Raw genomic sequence first — 20,398 nt, 5'->3', positions numbered from 1 at the left:
AGTAATTCTGCTCTAGTATAGTGTACGAATAATATGTAATTGTTCCTACAACTATTTGGATTTTTTTTATAATTGCCATTCCCTGCAGGAAATAAAGCTATAATTGCCTAAAAGCCACTAGTACTATTACTAGTATAGCAGACACTAGTACAAAAGAGGTTAGAGTTTTTATGGAAAAATACTAGTAGTAGTTAAAAGAGCACCACTTGCAGACCGATTTTTATTTGACATGTGTTGGAAAAAATTAATTATTGAAATTATTAAAATATAATTCTCAAATATTTTGCATAAAATAAAGGATATTTACAAACATTTCCTTTCAAATTAGAGGATAAATAGTGAATGACTGTTTAGGTATAGTTGGATACAGAGCTCCATGTAAGTACGTCTGTTAAATTTTAAAATTGCAATGAGTTTCATATGTACATACATATGTACTTATTTTATCGCAAATGTATTTAAGGCAATACCTGAATGGAATTTGGTGGACATTATATGTATAACCCACGATATCAACATTGGTGATAGAAACCAGAATTTCTTCAAACTTGTATAAATGTATTTACACAATTTTTTATTTGAATTGAATTTTTATAAACAATTTTTACTTGGAATCTAGCAGGAGGATTACAAAGGAGCAAAATCAACCAATTCTATAATATAACTTTTTCAATTTATTTCATTAAAGTTTGTGAATTTTAAGTATTTTGTCAGCTCAAAATATTTTGAGTTTAAAATCAATTTCAACGAAATAGAAATTACAAAAAATATATAATTATAACATTTATGTTAAGAACATCATGATGAATCATTGAAATCATAATTTGCTTTTTTTAATTTTTCCTAAAAATATGTTCACGAATATGCTGTTACAAATTTTAAGATTTTTCCAAAATGTAGGAAATAGTTGGTTTTGTTCTCTCTTGTTTTCAATTAACAACCTAATGGTCTTCAATAATGAGTAAAAAAAAATTAAAACTTTTTTAACTTGTTCCATTTATTTCATCAAACTTTGTAAATTTTAAGTATTTTGTCTGCTCAGAATATTTTGAGTGTAAAATCAAATTTAATTAAAAAGAAATTACAAAAAATATATAATTAGTACATTCATATTAAGTATATCGTGATGAATCATTGAAATCATATTTTTTTAATTTTATTTATTCTTTCTTATATAGAAATTTGCAATAAGTATTAAAATCTTAACCTAAACTGTAACTAACGTTGTTATTGCCGCTGCAATTTCAACAAAATTTCTCAATAATTTGATTATCTCGCAATATCCAATGTTTCCGTTCTTTTCAGTCGTCTATGACCCACAAATGACAGCAACTCTCTGGCAAGGGGATTTTGAGAATATGAATATTACTATTGCGAATGTACCACGGGGCACCTGTTATTGACCTTAACAGTGCTGACTGCTTTCTTTGTAATTTTTCAATATTAGATGAGGAGGCACAGTTGAATGCCATATAGCCATATCAGTTTTATAACTGTTTTGTGCAAAAGCACTTTGTACTCCAAGTCTAGAGCTGACCGTGGTTCAATTAGCAAGTACGTTTGAACTGACTTTAATTTTATTTGTGTAACCTATTTCTGTAAATATATGTTAGGCGGCGATCAAGGTAGATACCAAGATATCTCACATGGCTTTGTTGAGGAATTTTTATATTGTTTATCTGTATGGAAGGACAATTTTCCCGTCTTAAAGTAAATGTAACGTGAGTACATTTTGTTGCATTGACATTTATTTTCCATTTGTCCGGCCACTTTTCCAATTCGCCGATGTGAAACTGGAGTTGTTCAGAAGCTATTGAAGGGTTATTATGTATGCTTACAAAAGCGGTATCATCCGCAAATGTAGATGTGTGAGTCAGTGCGCTCATTAGCATATCTGCAGTATATAAAATATATAGAAACGGACCTAGAATACTCCCCTGGGGTACTCCAGCAGATAGTTTTTGACGTGAAGAGGTCACATCGTTAGATCTGATTTGAAAAGATCATTCATATATGTAATTTTTAGGCAGTTTGTGTATTAGTCCATCGTGCCAAACTTTATCGAAAGCTTGAGAAATATCTATGAATAATGCTGAGCAATATTGCTTGCTCTCGAAGGCCTTCCGAATAAGAGTAGTTATTCGATGTACCTGTTCGATAGTGCCGTGCTTTCTTCTGAAACTGATGGTCAGGAATAATGCAATTATCGTTAAGGTATACTATAAGGCTTTCAAGCAAAAACTTTTCAAAAAGTTTTGATAATATAGACAACAGGCTAGTGGAACGGTATGATGTCACTTGAGTGACATCTTTCCCCAGTTTTGGTATCATAACAATTTCGGATACTCTCTATGAGGTAGGGAAATATCCAATACGTAGCATCGAGTTGAAGATGCACAAAATAATTCTCAGTGCTGAATTGGGCAGGTTACTTATCATAGTGGTAGTAATTTTATCTATACCATGTGATTTTCCTGCCTTTAGACCTTTGATTATCGTCTTCACGATAGAGAACCGGAATTTTATTGGGTGTGTAATCTCGTTATCTATAATGTTAGCACTAATAGGTGAATTAGTGTCATTTTGAGTAAACACATTATCCAAGTGATTGGCGAATGCTTAAATATTTTCTGACGTATTTCTTGCCCATTGATCATTCTGGAGGCGTATGGGTGACTCATATGCAATAGGGCATTACATATGTTTAAAACAGCTTTCCAGAGACTATATTCTGATTTCTTAGTAGGGTCTAAGTTTTTTAGATAATTTCTCAGATTAGATTCCTTATTATTTTTTAAGGCGATGTGAAGTCTTCTTTGGCACTGATTAAGTTTAACCTTTATGTTTGGAGATCGCGATTGTTGCCATTGACGTCTGAGTGTTCTCTTTTCTTTAATAAGAGATTCAATGTTCCTAGGACATTTCGAATTTTTGTAGTCTCCCAAGTGACTGGGGGTGTAGACACTTTGACAGCATCTTGTAAGATATCCGTAAAATGTGAGCTAACATACATTTTATACTTTATCCAGTTCGTCTTCTTGTTAGGGAAACAAGAACAATAGTTTTCCAATTTATTTGGGGTTTCTAATAAAGTTAAAACTGTAGGCTAGAGGTCTGACGAAGGGATCACTGAATAGAAGAAAGTTCTGGTAGGACAATTTACGCATTGAATAGGACCTCTGCGCTTAATGGGTTCCTCTACAGTTATTTTCCGATTAAGAAGATATCTTAAACTATATATTGGATGAGTATCACCCTTTTTCTTCAATTGTGAAGAGTTAAAAGTAATTTCAACTTTTAACATTGGTTGAGGAATTTTGTCCTTGTTAAATATATGTTGCGAATGGACTTCACTTCATAACCTTCAGACTCTAGCGCCCTTTTAATGTCATCAGTTGGTACAGAGCTGTCTACACCTTTGATAACTACTGCCAAACCCTTTGCACTTTTTAGTTGATATGTATGTGTAATAATTTCTTTTCTCAGAATCTAAACCATAGAGTATATAGAGCGGAAACTCTGCTGTCAAGGACCTAAGTCTGTTGTCAAAAACCTAAGTCGTTGATATGTGTTAGTGAACAACTTGTAACAGTGTTGGTATTCAAAGAAAATATTCACCACAGTCAAAATACCTTCATGGTTGTTAAAAAAAGTAGTGGAAAAAAGTAACACTTTTCTGTTGTATTTTTTCTCCATAAATTAGTATATATTTTTAAATATTTATAAAAAAAATATCATTTATTATTTTTTATATATGTTTTTATGTATGTATAAGGCAAATAAAAGTTGTTTAACGTATATTTTACTAATTAGTATAAAAATTTTTAATACTAAAAAGGTATTGTAAAAACAACAATGTTAATGAAAAAATAATTTTTCACCACCTCAACCAAATAATGTCAAAAAAATTTTCGTTACAAATTAAAAAATTAAATTAAAAAATTGATAAAAAAATTTAAGATTTTGTAAGAAAAACCAATTTTTAAAGTATAAGTATTTCCGAAAAACAAATACAATAAAATGGGATGATATTGCATCATGGAATGCAAAAGTTATTGCAAACTATTTAAATTTCCCAAAGATGAAGAAAGGTATTTATAAGTTTATAGTCTAGTATGATCTATAGTCTAATCTATAGTCTAGTCTATAGTCTAAAGTCTAGTCTATAGTATAGCTAACTCATTTTAAAATCTTGCTCTCTGTTCTGTTAGATTTTAGACAATTTTTATTTGTTTTTTCCCGGTGTTTCTTTATATCTTCTGAAGGAGACATGATTAAAGACAATCGTCGTCGTTGGTTGACTGTCTGTCATTCATACAGAGATTTAACAAGGAAAAAAACAGAACATTGCTAATGCCTCATTTGTTTATTTCTTGATTCAGCAATTGTCGTCTGTCCAAATTTTTGTCTGTCTCATTTGGCTTAGTATTTGTAGGTCCCCTTATATTTAATAGTTTGGTGCATATACAAACACATTTGTATGTATGTATATGTCCATAGTCTAGTCTATATTATAGTCTATATCCTAGTCTATAGTCTAGTCTATAGTCTAGTCTATAGTCTAGTCTAGTCTATAGTCTAGTCTATAGTCTAGTCTATAGTCTAGTCTATAGTCTAGTCTATAGTCTATTCTATGGTCTAGTCTATAGTCTAGTTTATAGTCTAGTCTATAGTCTAGTCTATAGTCTAGTCTATAGTCTAGTCTATAGTCTAGTCTATATTATAGTCTATATTATAGTCTATATTATAGTCTATATCCTAGTCTATAGTCTAGTCTATAGTCTAGTCTATAGTCTAGTCTATAGTCTAGTCTATAGTCTAGTCTATAGTCTAGTCTATAGTCTAGTCTATAGTCTAGTCTATAGTCTAGTCTATAGTCTAGTCTATAGTCTAGTCTATAGTCTAGTCTATAGTCTAGTCTGTAGTCTAGTCTATAGTCTAGTCTATAGTCTAGTCTATAGTCTAGTCTATAGTCTAGTCTATAGTCTAGTCTATAGTCTAGTCTATAGTCTAGTCTATAGTCTAGTCTGTAGTCTAGTCTATAGTCTAGTCTATAGTCTAGTCTATAGTCTAGTCTATAGTCTAGTCTATAGTCTAGTCTATAGTCTAGTCTATAGTCTAGTCTATAGTCTAGTCTATAGTCTAGTCTATAGTCTAGTCTATAGTCTAGTCTATAGTCTAGTCTATAGTCTAGTCTATAGTCTAGTCTATAGTCTAGTCTATAGTCTAGTCTATAGTCTAGTCTATAGTCTAGTCTATAGTCTAGTCTATAGTCTAGTCTATAGTCTAGTCTATAGTCTAGTCTATAGTCTAGTCTATAGTCTAGTCTATAGTCTAGTCTATAGTCTAGTCTATAGTCTAGTCTATAGTCTAGTCTATAGTCTAGTCTATAGTCTAGTCTATAGACTAGTCAAATTTATAGTCCAGAATATGACACATTTACTTGTTAAACATTTATAAAGCTTTTCAGTCACTAACATTACTTATTTTATATTTTAATATGCGCATAATTTTTTAGACGAAAAATGTGGATTCAATTATTGCAAGTTGAAGATCCCATTCAAACATTATATGCGCGCTCAAATCATTTTTCTGAGAGTATGTTCTCCAACAAAAATTTAAAAATGGTTGCAATTCCCGACAAAAATTTACCTAATCTTAAAAAAAAAATGGAAAATATTCAAAATTCTAAAAATTGTCAAATTCCTGAAAAGATCGAAATCCTGAAACAGTAGTATCAACTCAAGATTCGTTCAATAAAACAAATTTGGCAACCAATGAAATTTCGAATATTAATCTATATGATCAAAACTCCAGTCCACCCAAACGTATTTGTTTACAAAATGTAAGTTTTAGTGGTAATAATAATCAAAATAAATGTTATTGCAATTATGATTACACTACATATATAAAAATGTTAGAAAATAAAATAAAAAAAATTGGAATTCGATAATAGTAATTTGAAATATGAAAACACTTTGTTAAAAACGGAAAATGAAAATATTAAAGAAAAAGTGCAATGTACCTGTACTGAGAAATATTCAAATACTTTGTTAAGAAACAAAGATTTGGTTTCAAAAAATAAACACTTAGAAGTAGAAAAGAATCAGCTTATTGAACAAATAAAAGTTAGAAACCAAAATGTTTTTGAGAAACAAATAGAAAATTTAAACCCGAGTTTAAAAAATATTATAAGAAATGCCATAGCAAATGCTGACAGATGTTCAAACGGTAAACGTTTTAGTACCGAAATAAAGACTATTGCCTTGGGTATTTATTTTTTATCACCAATGTGTTATCGGTACCTTAAGATCGACCTGGACTTACCTGAACAAAGGACTTTGACGGAATTTGTATCAGACTGGCCAAAAACACCCGGACTAAAGAAATGCCATTTAAATTTATTAGCTCTTAGAGCGAAAAACTTGACCGATGACCAAAAATTTGTTTCAATTTCATGTGACGAAATGTCCCTAAAAATTAACATGTTTTATGACAGAAAGACAGACAAAATTATCGGACTGGAAGATTTTGGTAATGGTAATCGCACAGCGAATGTTGCAACACACGTAATGGTGTTTATGGCTCAGGGAATAGGCGGACAGGCATGGAAACAACCCAGAAAATATATGCGATGCATGATACACCGCACCTAATAAAAAGTACGAGAAATGGTTTAATGAACCCCAAAAATAATATGTATTATCAAAATTACAAGGTAAATTGGAGTGATATTAAATATTTTTATGATATTGACTCCAATTTACCTATTAGATGTGCTCCGAAATTAACGGACAAGCACATTAAACCTCACAATCTACTAAGGATGAAGGTTCGTCTTGCAACGCAAGTGTTTAGCAATACAGTAGTATCAGGTATGAATACTTTGTATTCCTCAGGTCTTATTGACCAATCGAAGGCCCCAACTATGCCTAATACATCGGAGTTCTTATCATTTTTTAATAACCTTTTTGATGTACACAATAGTTCTACAGCAAAAAATCAATTTGGTAAGGAACTATTTTGCGGTTCTGAAAATCAAATAAGTTTATTAAAAACAGCTAGTGAGCGGATACAAACAATTGAGGTAAAGGATATCCACGGAAGTGATATTACGAAAGAATTGGCTTTTGAATAATGAAAGCCTTATTCAATTATTTGAATATTTAAATAAAAACGGTTTTAATAATTTAATGACAAGACGGTTGTGTCAAGACATTTTAGAGTATTTCTTTGGTCAAATCCGTAGAGGTTCCGGAAATGCGGAAAGTGTAACACCAACTATGTTCTGCTGTCTTTTCCAAAAGCGGTGGGGCATAAATTATGTAAATGTTGTTACAAATGGAAATTGTGAAACAAATTTTGAAATAGAATCATCTGAAACCATTTCTAATACCTGTAATGTCGTCGATGATTCACTTTGTAATCTATGCAATACATGCGATAATGACGAATCTCAATTTGTCCTAAATGATAATTTTAACATAGACATGTGTAACGAAAATTTAGATGCAGCTATATTTATACGAGAGAACGCGTTTGTTTATGTGTGTGGATACCTTTTTAAAAAATTGCGGGAATTGCATCAAGGTTCACTCCCAATGTATATAAATATACCTTTACGCAAGAAAAATAATTTGACAAAAATAAATTAATTCGACCACCAGAAAATTTTGTACAATATGTAGACAAACTTAATAGCGAGTTTTTTAAATACTTTAATTCAAACTGCCATGTTATTGGAATATCAAAACTAATTTATGAACAACTTAAATATATAAATGATTATAAGTGTTGTGATAAAATGGACAATGAAGAGTTTATTTATCTTTTTATTAGGACACGAATTTATTTTGCTCTTAAGTTTTTTAATAGGGATGCTGCAGTTCCAAATTTAAGAAAAAAAGTACTAAAGATTTCTCACATATAGATTCACAAGTCACAATCTAATTTAATGGTGAAATTCTGAGGTCAAATTTGGATTCATCGTATCCCAATCACTTAGAAAAATATACTTTAGTCTCTTGGTTTCAAATTTTGTCGGCCTGCGTTATTGTAAAACAAATACGATCATTACACAGGCAGACTAATTTTTAACCTAGAAACTAAAATATACTTTTCTATAGGAATCCTAATCTACATCAGAATTTTTCCATCACATCTAAGCTTCTAGATATCGTGGTCTAAAATTTGAAAAAAACACATTTTTGGGGCGTCTTGAAATTTTGTATGTCCTCTGAAAGTTAATTTTTATCAACATTAAAATAAATGTTCAAATTTCGTAATATCTTCTTCCTTTTTCGAGATATTTTTACCAACTAATTTTCACAACATTAAATTTATAAAAACAAAATTTTATACATTTTTAATTGTTTCAAAATCTCTTGTATTTCTTGAGATATCCGTTAAAGTTTTTGCTGTAAGATAAAGGCAAATTTCCACTTTTTTTGTTTTAGGCAAAGATATCTCGAAATATTAAGAAGATATATCCCAGATGTGATGAAATTTGAATCCGAAGCGCTGGTCAATCTTTTAGAAAAGTAAAATTTTATCCCAGGGTTTCGAGTTTTTTTTTTTTTTTTAATTTTGTTGGCCTGTATTATTTATGTATATATATAGCATTAATTGCAAAATGTTGAAAAGTAATTAATCATTATACAATTGAAATTGTTTCATATTATTTAATTTCAAGATATGTTTACAATTCTTTTTATAATAATACATATACATTTTTAACCCAAAAAATATAATTGTCGTAAAAGTTTCAAAATCTCCAAACACTTCGCATTTGGTTAAAGAAATATTCTTACTTGCCTTAAAGACTAACCATTTTGTTTATAACTTAATTAAACCGTTAAAAATTGATAAGGCTTTAATTACTCAAAAGCTCAGTACTTATAAAATTATTTTCTTTGTAATAATGTTTACGTAGTGTCCTTTATCTAAATATTTCGACTCTTTACTAGCATTTTAAATACTTATTTAATGTTTAGCACACAAACCTTTTCCTTACCGACTATTGTGAACATAAAACAAGGATAATAATAAGAACTGCGATTATTAGGTATACTTGTGTGTTTGGTTTGATCATTATCACCTCAATAAGAAAATATCCATACCACTACATATTTGTTTGCAATGCTAAACATAATCCCTCTAGATTGTGAGGTTTTATTTCATAATATAAAATTGATCACATTTGATAATATATATGTGGAAGTTAGTTTTTATTATTCATATTTAAAAAGTAGCGCATACATATTTTACACCTAAAATTATATTTTTGCATGTTTTTAGTTTTAATGAATATTATGGCATATTTAAACTTTAGTTTTTAGATTTTATGTATTTATTTTTATATTTTCATATAGGTTTTTTTGAAGTTTTATTTTTAATATTTTTAGATGTTAATGGCCGTATTCATAACGAAAAACGAGTTAACTAACTTGCTGCTATTTTCTGCTAACTATAAGGGAAAGATAGCAGCTCGTTATTAAACAGTTAGTTTTTTATAACGAAGAAGGCCCTAAATATTTTTTTAACTATTACTTTTAAATATGAATAGCACAAACTAACTTGGTCATATTGCAATAAATAAATTGATATAAGTGGTAATTTCTCTTGAGAAGATTATAAAAGATACATTCATAATTTGTTGAGTTCATGCTGTCTGCCTATTCCTTTCTTTAAAAACTGTTCAGTATACCAGATACTAAATTACAAAATAAATCGTATCAAATATGTTCAACCCCCTTTTTAGGGACTGACCTACTGTTCAGCAAAAATTACAGATTATTTTTACCAATAATATACGCACGGACGAACGGACAAAAAGATTGGACTACTGTATATTCAGACATTGAAACATTTAACGTTTTCGGACCTTTTTTGTACACAGTACCAAATATTTATACATAAGTATTTGTTATTGCATTTCAAACAAGATGAATTCTTTGAAACATTGCTAAAAATATTCTTTTTTAATTCTTAAGACATATTTAAACTATTTCCACTATAAATCTGTCTTTATTAAATTTTTTAATATCTAAAAATTTTTCAACTAGTACTTAATAAAACGTATTACTATTTTATCTATTGAATGTATATTACTATTTAATATCTTATTAATTGCAATGTTTTTGTATACAGTAGTTTCCGCTTAATTGTCCCCCGCTTTATTGATTTGCCCGCTTATTTGATCAAGAAAAAACGCTAACATTAAATTCCATACAATATATTCAATAAACTTTTCGTTTAATTGAGTTCGTTTATTTGCGTTACCCTCTTAATTGAATTATGTATTAAGAATTTATTTTTAAAAGCAATACAAAAAAATCCGCATAATTGTCAAACAAAAAAGTCGATTGCAAAACATAAAAGTTGACTTTTCTCTACAATATCAATATCTTAAAAAGTATGTGGCAACTCTTTTAAACATATGTTTTTATTTACATATTTTCTGCACTACAAGAAGTAATGAAAAAAAAATCAAATCTAAAAGTGATCAGAAATCTAATGTTAATAAAAATGAGTGCAGCAAGAAAACACACAAGTTTAAACATAAAACAAAAATTAAATGTAATTTCTGACTATAAAAAATATGACAAAGAAGAACTTTGTACAAAATATAAGTGCTGCAGGGCCACAATAAATAGAATTTTAAAAAATAAAACTTCACTAATAGAAAAATCAAAGACTGTCAACGGGTCCACCAAAAGGGATCGAAGTGGAGCATGTGCAAAAGTAGAAAAGGCCCTTTTATTTTGGTTCAATCAAATACGAGAATCGGGTGCCGTGATTTCACGCAATATGTTATTAGAAAAGTCAAAACAATTTGCTGTTGAGATGAATGAAGACTTTAGGCCCACACATGGTTGGCTTCACAGATGGCAAAAAAGAGTAGGCATTACTCTAAAAAAAATTCATGGTGAAGGTGCGTCTGCAGACAATGATGCTGCAAATGCTTTCTGTGAATCTGTTTTGCCAGACTTAATTTCCAAATATCAGCCATCAGAAATATTCAACGCTGATGAAAGCGGCATTTTTTATAAAGCTTTACCAAAATCAACATTGACAAAAAAAGGTGATCAAAAACGAGGATTTAAAAATTCTAAAGAACGACTGACATTGCTTTTTATTTGTAATGCAACCGGTGACTACAAAAAAGCAATTGTCATTGGAAAGTCAAAAAATCCAAGATGCTTTAGAAACAAATCATTACCTCTGAAATATTATTCTCAAAACAAAGCTTGGATGACGCAAAGTTTATGGCAAGAGATTTTGTGTTCGCTTGATGATGAAATGGGGAAACAAGGACGTAAAATAAAATTATTTGTAGACAATGCAGCTTGTCATAAGACATCAGCAGTGTTTCAAAATATTGATCTACAGTTTTTACCAGCAAACACAACATCAATAATACAACCGCTAGATCAGGGTGTTATTCACTGTTTTAAGTGTTATTACAGACAAAATTTGCTACGTAAACAAATTTCTGCAGTGGAAAACGGAAAAACGATTGCTGATTTTATGAAAAGTTTCAACATTTTTAATGCAATGCACGTTATACAAAATTCTTGGTGGCTAGTTAAACCGACGACAATAAATAACTGCTTTAAAAAGGTAATCTTACATTTATTTGTACATAGCTATAAAAACTTTATTCATACATGTGTATATTCTTAAAATTCTAGTCAAGAATTTTTCCTTCTACTGAGCCTACTGAATTGGAACATGAAGTATGTCTTGATGTGGAACAAGAATCAGCTGATTTTGAAAATTACGTCCGCTGCGATGATAACATACCATGCTATGGACAACTTACTGATCAAGAAATAATTAATGAAATTTGTCAAGAATTAACATCAGACAATTCTTCTGATGAAGAAAATGAAGATGTTGTTAACAATCCTCCTTCAAGTAAAGAAGTTCTGTGTTCTATTAATATCCTTCGGGATTTTTTTTTTGCCAAAGAATCTTTATTCACAAGAACTGGATAATATGGAAAACTATATAATCGAAAACTGTTACAAACAACAAATTCAAACCTTAATAACTGATTTTTTTAAATATAAATATTAATTAACATGTACTTTTTTTAGTACAGCTTTAAAGTATCATTTATGGTATTAACTTTTAAATTTCATTCCTTATACATATAGATCTCATTTTTATGTGAAGTTAATTTAATTTTTTCCTTTTATTTACTTTTTGTTATTGTTTATTTTAAGAAGTTATTGTTATAAACATTGTTTCTAATAAATGAATTAAAGATTTAAAACTGGTACAATGTAAAATAATGCATTTTATTTGTATATTAATATATGAACGTTTAATTGATTCATTGGAGCAATCAAACGGGTGTCTTTTAATTGAGTTGCTGAATCAATTAACAGAATATCGGGTAAATGATTTTTCGGATAATTGTAGCAAAAACTGAAACATTTTTGAAAATCAATTAAGCGAAAACTACTGTATATGTATGTATTATTAAAATATTTGTTTAATGTTTTTGTATATGCTTTTGTTTTGTAATTGTAAGTGTGATATGAAAAAATAAAATACATATGATTTATCTAACAATTCTACAATATAAATGTCTAATTTACTAGCTTTTTGTCCGCTACATTGTTAGCATTTCTTCGGCCACTGTAGTAATTATTTGAAAATTCAGAATGTAGCTACAATATCTTTGCAATAAAGAAAATGTATCAACAAATAGGACTTTACCATTATTATATTCTCTCCCGTTTCAAGTTTATGTAGGTTAGAATACAACAGTTTACTCTTATAGACTCTCATCTAAGTTCAATATTTTAAAAACTTAACATTATTAAAAACTTTAAAGTGTCTTCCGTTTGTATGTGCCCTCACATATTATTGGCCTTTCCACCTTGGCGGTACCTCATGATGTAGTCACAGATATGGGCTATAGTGAGACTACTGTAATGACGGTCTATAGTGGCGTTCAAATAACGCAAGCATTCTAGGATTTGAAATATGGTGGACATGCTTTACGCGAAGAAATTAAGCGTCAGATATTGCTGGAGGGTATAAAGAATGTCGTATCAGTATTAGAGAATATTAAAGTTTGTGCTACTTTTGTTACGAAATTCAATAGAGCTCATGAGTAATGCCTATCTTAAGTTGTCTTCGAAATTCTATTCGAAGAAAGTCATGATCGTGATAGTTTACCACTTTTAGTAATAAAATCCATACTTCGTTGTCCTCCCGACGTACACCGTTGGTTAACTAAAAATACCTTTGTTGTGGTGGCAGTTTGATTATAGTTGGTTTATTGTCCATACAGTATTTAGCGGCTAACGGCAAGGAATATAAGGAAAAACTGCACGACTATTTAAGTTTCATAAAACTATTGGGCGTCCCAATATAATCTACTGGCTGTGTGGTTCTTTATGTGGCGGTAGTGATTTGGTTAATACTCGTTCTTTAACTAAAATGCGTATATAAGATTGGAACGTGTACCCAATATGAGTTGGTTGATATTTTTAATTGTATTTTTTCTTTTTTTACTTTTTTGTTTGTTTGTTTACACATAAACTGTCAAACAGATGTGGTGAATTTTTATAAGTATGTTGAATTCACAGCACTCGTATGTGTACAAAGCCTACTTTATATTTTCAAAAAAAAAAAAATAGTGACACTTTCCGCTCTATATACTCTACGTGGAAATTTTCTTTGCCTACAAGTTGGGACAACTTTTTAACCAATAGATTTGTGGTAGGTTCGCGCAAATAGAGGGGAAGTGGCTTGTGGACTTTTAAGGGTATGGATGGTACTTTCTCACTTTCTTGGCTGTCAAGGAGTGCAAAACGGACTTACGTTTTGTATGAAAAACGCGATATGAAATATTTTTTTTTTTTTAATTTGTCCTAAAAATTTGTTCACAAATATGCTGTTACAAAATTTAAGATTTTGCAAAATATAGGAAAAAGTTGGTTCTGTTCTCTCTTATTTTCAATTTACCACCTAATTGTCTTCAATAATGAGTAAAAACTTTATTTTAAATATTTACTAACTTAAAAAAAAAAAAAAAAAACAAATCTTTTTTTTTTTTTGGTTAAATATTACTGGATTTCAGAGCCCTCTAGTGGCCGCTTTTTTAAGAAGGAAATTTTGTAAGCTTTCAGAAAAATGTACAATTTTAAATTTTACTCTCGATTATATTTTTCTCTATAGAACGGATCACTGTGCATCCATTTGAAAAACCCCTATACATTGGATGAGAGCAATGTGTTAGCTACCGAATAAACCATGTTTCTCTAAATTCAGAAGATACAGATTTTTTAAATTTTGTCCACCTCGATTTTGATTTGAAACTCGGAGAGAGCTCTAAGCTACCTCAGCCTCTGACTCTGAATCCTCAGATGATAATAACAACACCATTATAGCAAATCCCAAAAAGAATGAAGTAGAGCAAATGGTGAAAATGGTGAGTGATAGCATAGCTAAACTACCTAATACTAAGACTTTGCGAAGTTCAGAGGAGGAAGTTGAAAAAGATACTTCAAAAAATCATAGTTAGTCAATCCCACGACACTTCGAAGGAAAAATCGGACTCTCTCACAAGATCTGATGCAAAGAGGATCAGTTCTCCCGAGGAGTTGACAACTGAGAATAAACCTAAGAAGAAAAAGTCCTCCCCGTCTTCTAATACACAGTCGAAGCCAAGCCATACTTCACTCAAAGGAACTTCAAGTCAGAATCCTGAGAGTAAGGGTGACAACGCCAAGATAGATATTCCGAAGACGACCACGTCGGCGAAATCAACCTCGAAGGTAAGGGTATCTCAAAAGAATCCCATAAAAACGAGGAAGGAGAAGCTAGACAGTAGAAAAGGAAAAGAGCCGCCATCTTACGCCAAAGTTGCCATAAGAAGACACTGGGACGATCTCTGCTATGCAGTTTACGATACCGGTAATCCGACAGGCAAAATTCCAATAGACCAACAGAGTAAAATTAGAAGACCTGGTCAACAATAAGATAGTGGACCACGTAATCGCTTCAAAGGACAAACAAACAATAGAGAGCGCACAGTGGGGCAGAATCGAAATTTTTTGGAAATAAATCTGGCATTTCTAAACGGCTGATCCGATCGGTATAAAATTTGGCGTGAGCGTAGCCAAGGAGTATTCGAGTTTAAGTTTTGAAGATGAACCCTGCAGATGCCCCAGGGACGGCGCTGTGGCGGCTCAAAGTAGGGTACCTACGACATGTAAAATTTTTAAACTCGTGCCATTTTTTTGTTTTTCAAAGATTTACAATTTTCTTTTATATTTTCTGAAAGCGCTCGACGAGATCTTGAAAAACCATGCTTGGACAAACTACTTATCTCTTATAATATCCGAGTTATAGGCATTTAAAAATTTAGTGATACAAAATTTACCATACCTTGGTCCGCCTTCTTTTGAATACCGGGCGTAATTTTGGACCAAATGAACTCAATTTTTTCTTGTTAGTTAGACAACAAAATTTCCAATAATATACAAAAAATTTCAGATCAATATCATTTACAGATCCAAAAATATACGTTTTTTAATTTAAAAATTCAAAAAATTTTAGATTTTTGCCGATTTTTTGCCAAAAATGTGTCTTAACTCTTTTATTAATAAAATAAAATTTTCTTTAAGAACATATAACAATTTTATAGTTTTCTAAAAGGTATCTTTACGCAGAACGCTTTGGCGTAAAAAACTTGTCCTATTTTTTGAAAATGTTGCCACTGCGTCCTTCCGAATATGACCTATTTTTTATCAAAACTTCAACTTTGGGCGACATGTTCTAAAATCCCAAAGCTGGGATCAGAAAACTGAAAGCAGTTTTGGAAACCTCAATATGTTTTCTATTTACTCCAAAAGTATTTTCCCAGCCCTGAAAGAAATGTGGACCCTATGGGCAAAAATGTAAAAAATCCCATTTTTGGGATTTTCATTCCTATTTTTGGGAATTGCGGGATGCCCTTTGACCTTTTTAATTTTTTTTTTGCATTTTCTTATTTGAAATTTAACAAGCGTTGAAAATTTCATTGAGTTTTGTTCATAAATAAAGATTTTGTCATATATTACATATTTGTTTAATTTCTAAAACTGATTTATATCAAAATTTTAATAGGGTCGCAGATAGCTACAACAATTTAGTCCATATTTATCCCTTAATATCTTTTTTAGTTAGATATGGAAATTCTCGATTCTTTACAAAAAGTTTCAAGCCAATATCTCAATTACATTCAAAAATATGTTCATTTAAACCTGTATCCTTTAATTTCATATTTTTAATATTTTAATATTAAATATGACAGAACATATTTAAATCTTATATTTACCTATTTTCTATTTGTTTGCTTATCCTTATAATTGAAAGGTCCTATTATGCTTAAATTTTCAGAAATTTATAACTATTTTTTACCTAAATTTTTTCGACAGATCATTTCGTTCTGTTTCGTTTATGATCATGTAGGTAAAAATATACAGGTAATGATAATTTCGATTCATTCACTAATAAGAAATATCAATGACTGAATTACAGGTTATAGTAATATAGTCCTAAATGTTAATAGGTAGACAATTCGTAATTTTTTACTTTGGAATATCTGTATCGGAAATGACAAGAATTGGTATATAAGTAAACTTCTCAGATTTTGAGTACCATATTTAATAAATCTACAATGAAGATTACATTAAAGTACGAAGAGTTGTGTTCCGTTTTATGGAGTGTATCTTCAAAAGGGCCAGAAAGAATTGGACATTTCAAATTATATAAAAACTACATATAGTAGAAAAGTAGACAAAACAGGCATATCAAAAATTGAAAACTTTTTGATGTAAAAAGTAAGTCTGTGGATGGAAATCAAAAGAAATCTCGATTAAAATTTTGTAGTTGGATGGAAACTACTACGGAAATCTCAACTTACAACACATCAACAGGAGCGCCTTGCAAGTCATACGAAGACTTATGTTCAAGGTAAAAAAAAGAGGGTCACACAAAAACTTTTTTCAATCTCAAATGAGGAAATTGCTGATATATTTAACGAAATGCTGAAAAATGAAAACCAACCTATGGATGCCGTACATATTGCAACTATTCTTCCTAATGCATCACCAAAACGACTTAAGCGAATTGTGGAAAGTATACCAACTCCAACATCACAATCAAATTTTACTGAAGAGGAAGCAATAGCGCTTATGTTGGAACTGGGTCTCAGTCGAAATAAGTACCAAATATTAAGGAAAGCTCTGCATGAAAAAGGACACAATATATTACCATCATACAAGGCGATCCAGGAAACAAACTATCCTACCATCACCTATTGCTGTTAATGATGTGGAAGCTTGTATTGATATATCATCTTTGCTCGAAAACACAGCATCAAGAATTGTGTCAGACTTTTCAGAAGACCAACTAAGGAAAGTTCATAACTGTGATGTTGTGTTAATGTGTAAGTGGGGATGTGACGGTTTATCAGCACTTCCAGAATACAAACAAGCTTGTGGAAGTCGGACATTAGCAGACTACAAAAGTGTATTTATGTCATTATTAGTGCCATTACGAATTCGTTCATATTCGCTCAATCCATCATCGTCAAGCATCGGAAATTCATTTGAAGATATATGGATCAATACAACTCCGGGTTCAAAAAATTTTTGTAGACCCATTGGATTTGAATATATAAAGGAGTCAAAGAAAACAACAAAAGATTTAGTGGAATATTTAAAAGATGAAATAAATGCACTGGAGCCCATTTGCATAAAAATAAAGGAATTCTCTATTAACGTATCATATCAGCTAAGCTTAACAATGATTGGTGGAAAGGTCAGCAATGCCATAACAGAAACTTCTTCCATCTGGAGATGCTCAATATGTAATGAGAAAAAGTCGCAATTCTCAAATATAAACAAAAGCAGAAATATTAATGAAGAAGTCCTGTCTTTCGGAATTTCACCACTTCATGCCAGAATACGATTTTTGGATTACTTTTTACACATAGCATACGACCTCAAATATAGAAGTGTGCCAGAGAATCTTACTAAATCAACAAAAAATAATGAAGAATTGAAAGAACTGAGAGCTGCGGAAAAAAGCAGAATCCAAGAAGAATTTAAAGTTCAGATGGGATTAAACATCGACAAACCACTTCCAAGTTGCGGTAGTACAAATAACGGTAATACGGCGAGAAGGTTTTTTCGTGATTTTAAATTACTTCAAAAATAACTGGAATCGACAAGGAGTTGCTTCGAAGAGTTAACACTATTTTAATGGCACTGAATAGTAAACATAAAATTAATGGAAATCGATTTGGGGAATATACATCTAAAATTTCTAAATTACTTGTATCTCTGTATCCATGGAGGGAACTAACACCAACAGTACACAAAGTATTGTGTCATGGTCAAATAATAATTGAATCGAATATTCTTCCACTTGGAGAGTTAACAGAAGAAGCCCAGGAAGCGAGGAATCGAGATTTTAAGCATGTTCAACTATTTAGCTCAAGAAAATGCTCCAGGCAATCACAGAATGAAGATATTTTTAATAGTTTACTTCTATATTCTGATCCTGTTCTTTCAACTATGCGAAAAAGATGGATTTGTTATGAAACTCTATCATCTCAAAACAAGGAAGATTTAAAGGACTTATATTACCTTCTGGATATGTATACCGATATGACAGATTATTTTATAGAAAATAAGTAGTGTTAGGAATTAACTATATAAGTAGGTTGTAAGAATTAATTGTATTATGTTTAAGATAAACAGTTCAAATAAAAATAGCTATTATACTAACTGATGATATTGTATTAAATTGTGTTTTATATTTCGGTGGGCGGGAAAGGTGGTTTGTGTGGGGTGATTTAGGTGTTGCTGTGCGTGGCTCATAATAAAATTATAATTTTTTTATTGTATATACAATGTTATAGTCTTTAATAAAATAATTAACTAAATAATTTTTAAAAATTGTCCAAATATTTTATTCAACACCAAATGTATGTTCTGTCATACTTAATACTAAAATATGAAAAAGATAAAATTAAAGGACACAGGTTTAAATGAACATATTTTTGAATGTAATTGAGATATTGGCTTGAAATTGTAAAAGGTCGAGAATTTCCATATCTAACTAAAAATGATATTAAGGGATAAATATGGACTAAATTATTGTAGCTATCTGCGACCCTATTAAAATTTTGATGTAAATCATAGTTTTAGAAATTAAACAAATATGTAATATATGACAAAATCTTTATTTATGAACAAAACTCAATGAAATTTTCAACGCTTGTTAAATTTGTCATTTCAAATAAGAAAATGCAAAAAAAAATTGAAAAGGTCAAAGGGCATCCCGCAATTCTCAAAAATAGGAATGAAAATCCCAAAAATGGGATTTTTTACTTTTTTGCCCATAGGGTCCAAATTTCTTTCAGAGCTGGGAAAATACTTTTGGAGTAAATAGAAAACATATTGAGGTTTCCAAAACTGCTTTCAGTTTTCTGATCCCAGCTTTGGGATTTTAGAACATGTCGCCCAAAGTTGAAGTTTTGATAAAAAATAGGTCATATTCGGAAGGACGCAGTGGCAACATTTTCAAAAAATAGGACAAGTTTTTTACGCCAAAGCGTTCTGCGTAAAGATACCTTTTAGAAAACTATAAAATTGTTATATGTTCTTAAAGAAAATTTTATTTTATTAATAAAAGAGTTAAGACACATTTTTGACAAAAAAACGGCAAAAATCTAAAATTTTTTGAATTTTTAAATTAAACAAGTTAGAGTGCTATATTCGGCTGAGCCGAATCTTAAATACCCTCCACCAGCTACTTTTATATTAATACTTTTCTAATTGATCAAATATTTGTAGAAATAAGTTTTCTCATATCTTAAATAGAAAAATCCCTAGATTCAAACAGCTCAAATCTATTACAATTCCAAGATTTATCGAACATTACCAACGCTTGGCGATTTTTATTAATTTGCATGTATGCATGTGTGTGAAAGATTTAAGGATTTTCAAAATACATATATATAATTTTGTTCTACACAAATTGATAAGGCAACTAGTTACGGTTTTAGTGGCAGGACTTAGTATGGGAGATATGACCAATTATAGACCGATCGTAAAAAATTCTTTAAGCAAAACTTCTGGACATGAAAGCTATATTTCAGTAAAATTTTGTATCTATATCGTAATTTAGTAATAAGTAATGTGTGTTATGAACCGATCGTGCAAAAATCTTGAAATAGAATTTTTGTATCAATAGCTTTATTTGGTAATGAGTAATGTGCATTTAAGAGATTTTCGAAAGAGGACCTTGTATGGGAGCTATGACCAATTGTGTATATAAAATCAAAATTTCAAAATTCTGTATCTATATCATTATTTGGTAA

At 30.4% G+C, this 20,398-nt stretch overlaps 1 protein-coding gene and 1 pseudogene across 1 annotated transcript; both read left to right on the top strand.

Annotated features, from left to right (window-relative positions):
* The first annotated feature begins 10,467 nt into the window (after positions 1-10,467).
* On the top strand, positions 10,468-12,296 carry LOC119602794 (tigger transposable element-derived protein 6-like). The gene is made up of 2 exons (XM_037954501.1): positions 10,468-11,622; positions 11,694-12,296. Exons 1-2 carry the CDS (start codon positions 10,477-10,479, stop codon positions 11,997-11,999), a joined length of 1,452 nt encoding a protein of 483 aa, XP_037810429.1. The 5' UTR covers positions 10,468-10,476; the 3' UTR covers positions 12,000-12,296.
* A 409-nt stretch (positions 12,297-12,705) lies between these two features.
* On the top strand, positions 12,706-14,271 carry LOC119602788 (annotated as a pseudogene).
* Positions 14,272-20,398: the final 6,127 nt, after the last annotated feature.

The sequence above is a fragment of the Lucilia sericata genome, unplaced genomic scaffold (genome assembly GCF_015586225.1).
Source record: "Lucilia sericata isolate MDLA Ls3-8-SP2 unplaced genomic scaffold, ASM1558622v1 Contig000253F_arrow, whole genome shotgun sequence".
NCBI classification, from domain to species: Eukaryota; Metazoa; Arthropoda; class Insecta; order Diptera; family Calliphoridae; genus Lucilia; species Lucilia sericata.
Note: the sequence above shows the minus strand (reverse complement) of the source record. Positions and strands in the feature narration are given on the sequence as shown.

What these genes read in the sequence shown, in the direction of transcription:
- LOC119602794 (XM_037954501.1), top strand. Translation starts at nt 10,477, where the DNA reads ATGAAAAAAAAATCAAATCTAAAAGTGATCAGAAATCTAATGTTAATA. An exon ending in TAAATAACTGCTTTAAAAAG is followed by an intron (nt 11,623 to 11,693) that starts GTAATCTTACAT and finishes TTAAAATTCTAG; the next exon opens with TCAAGAATTTTTCCTTCTAC.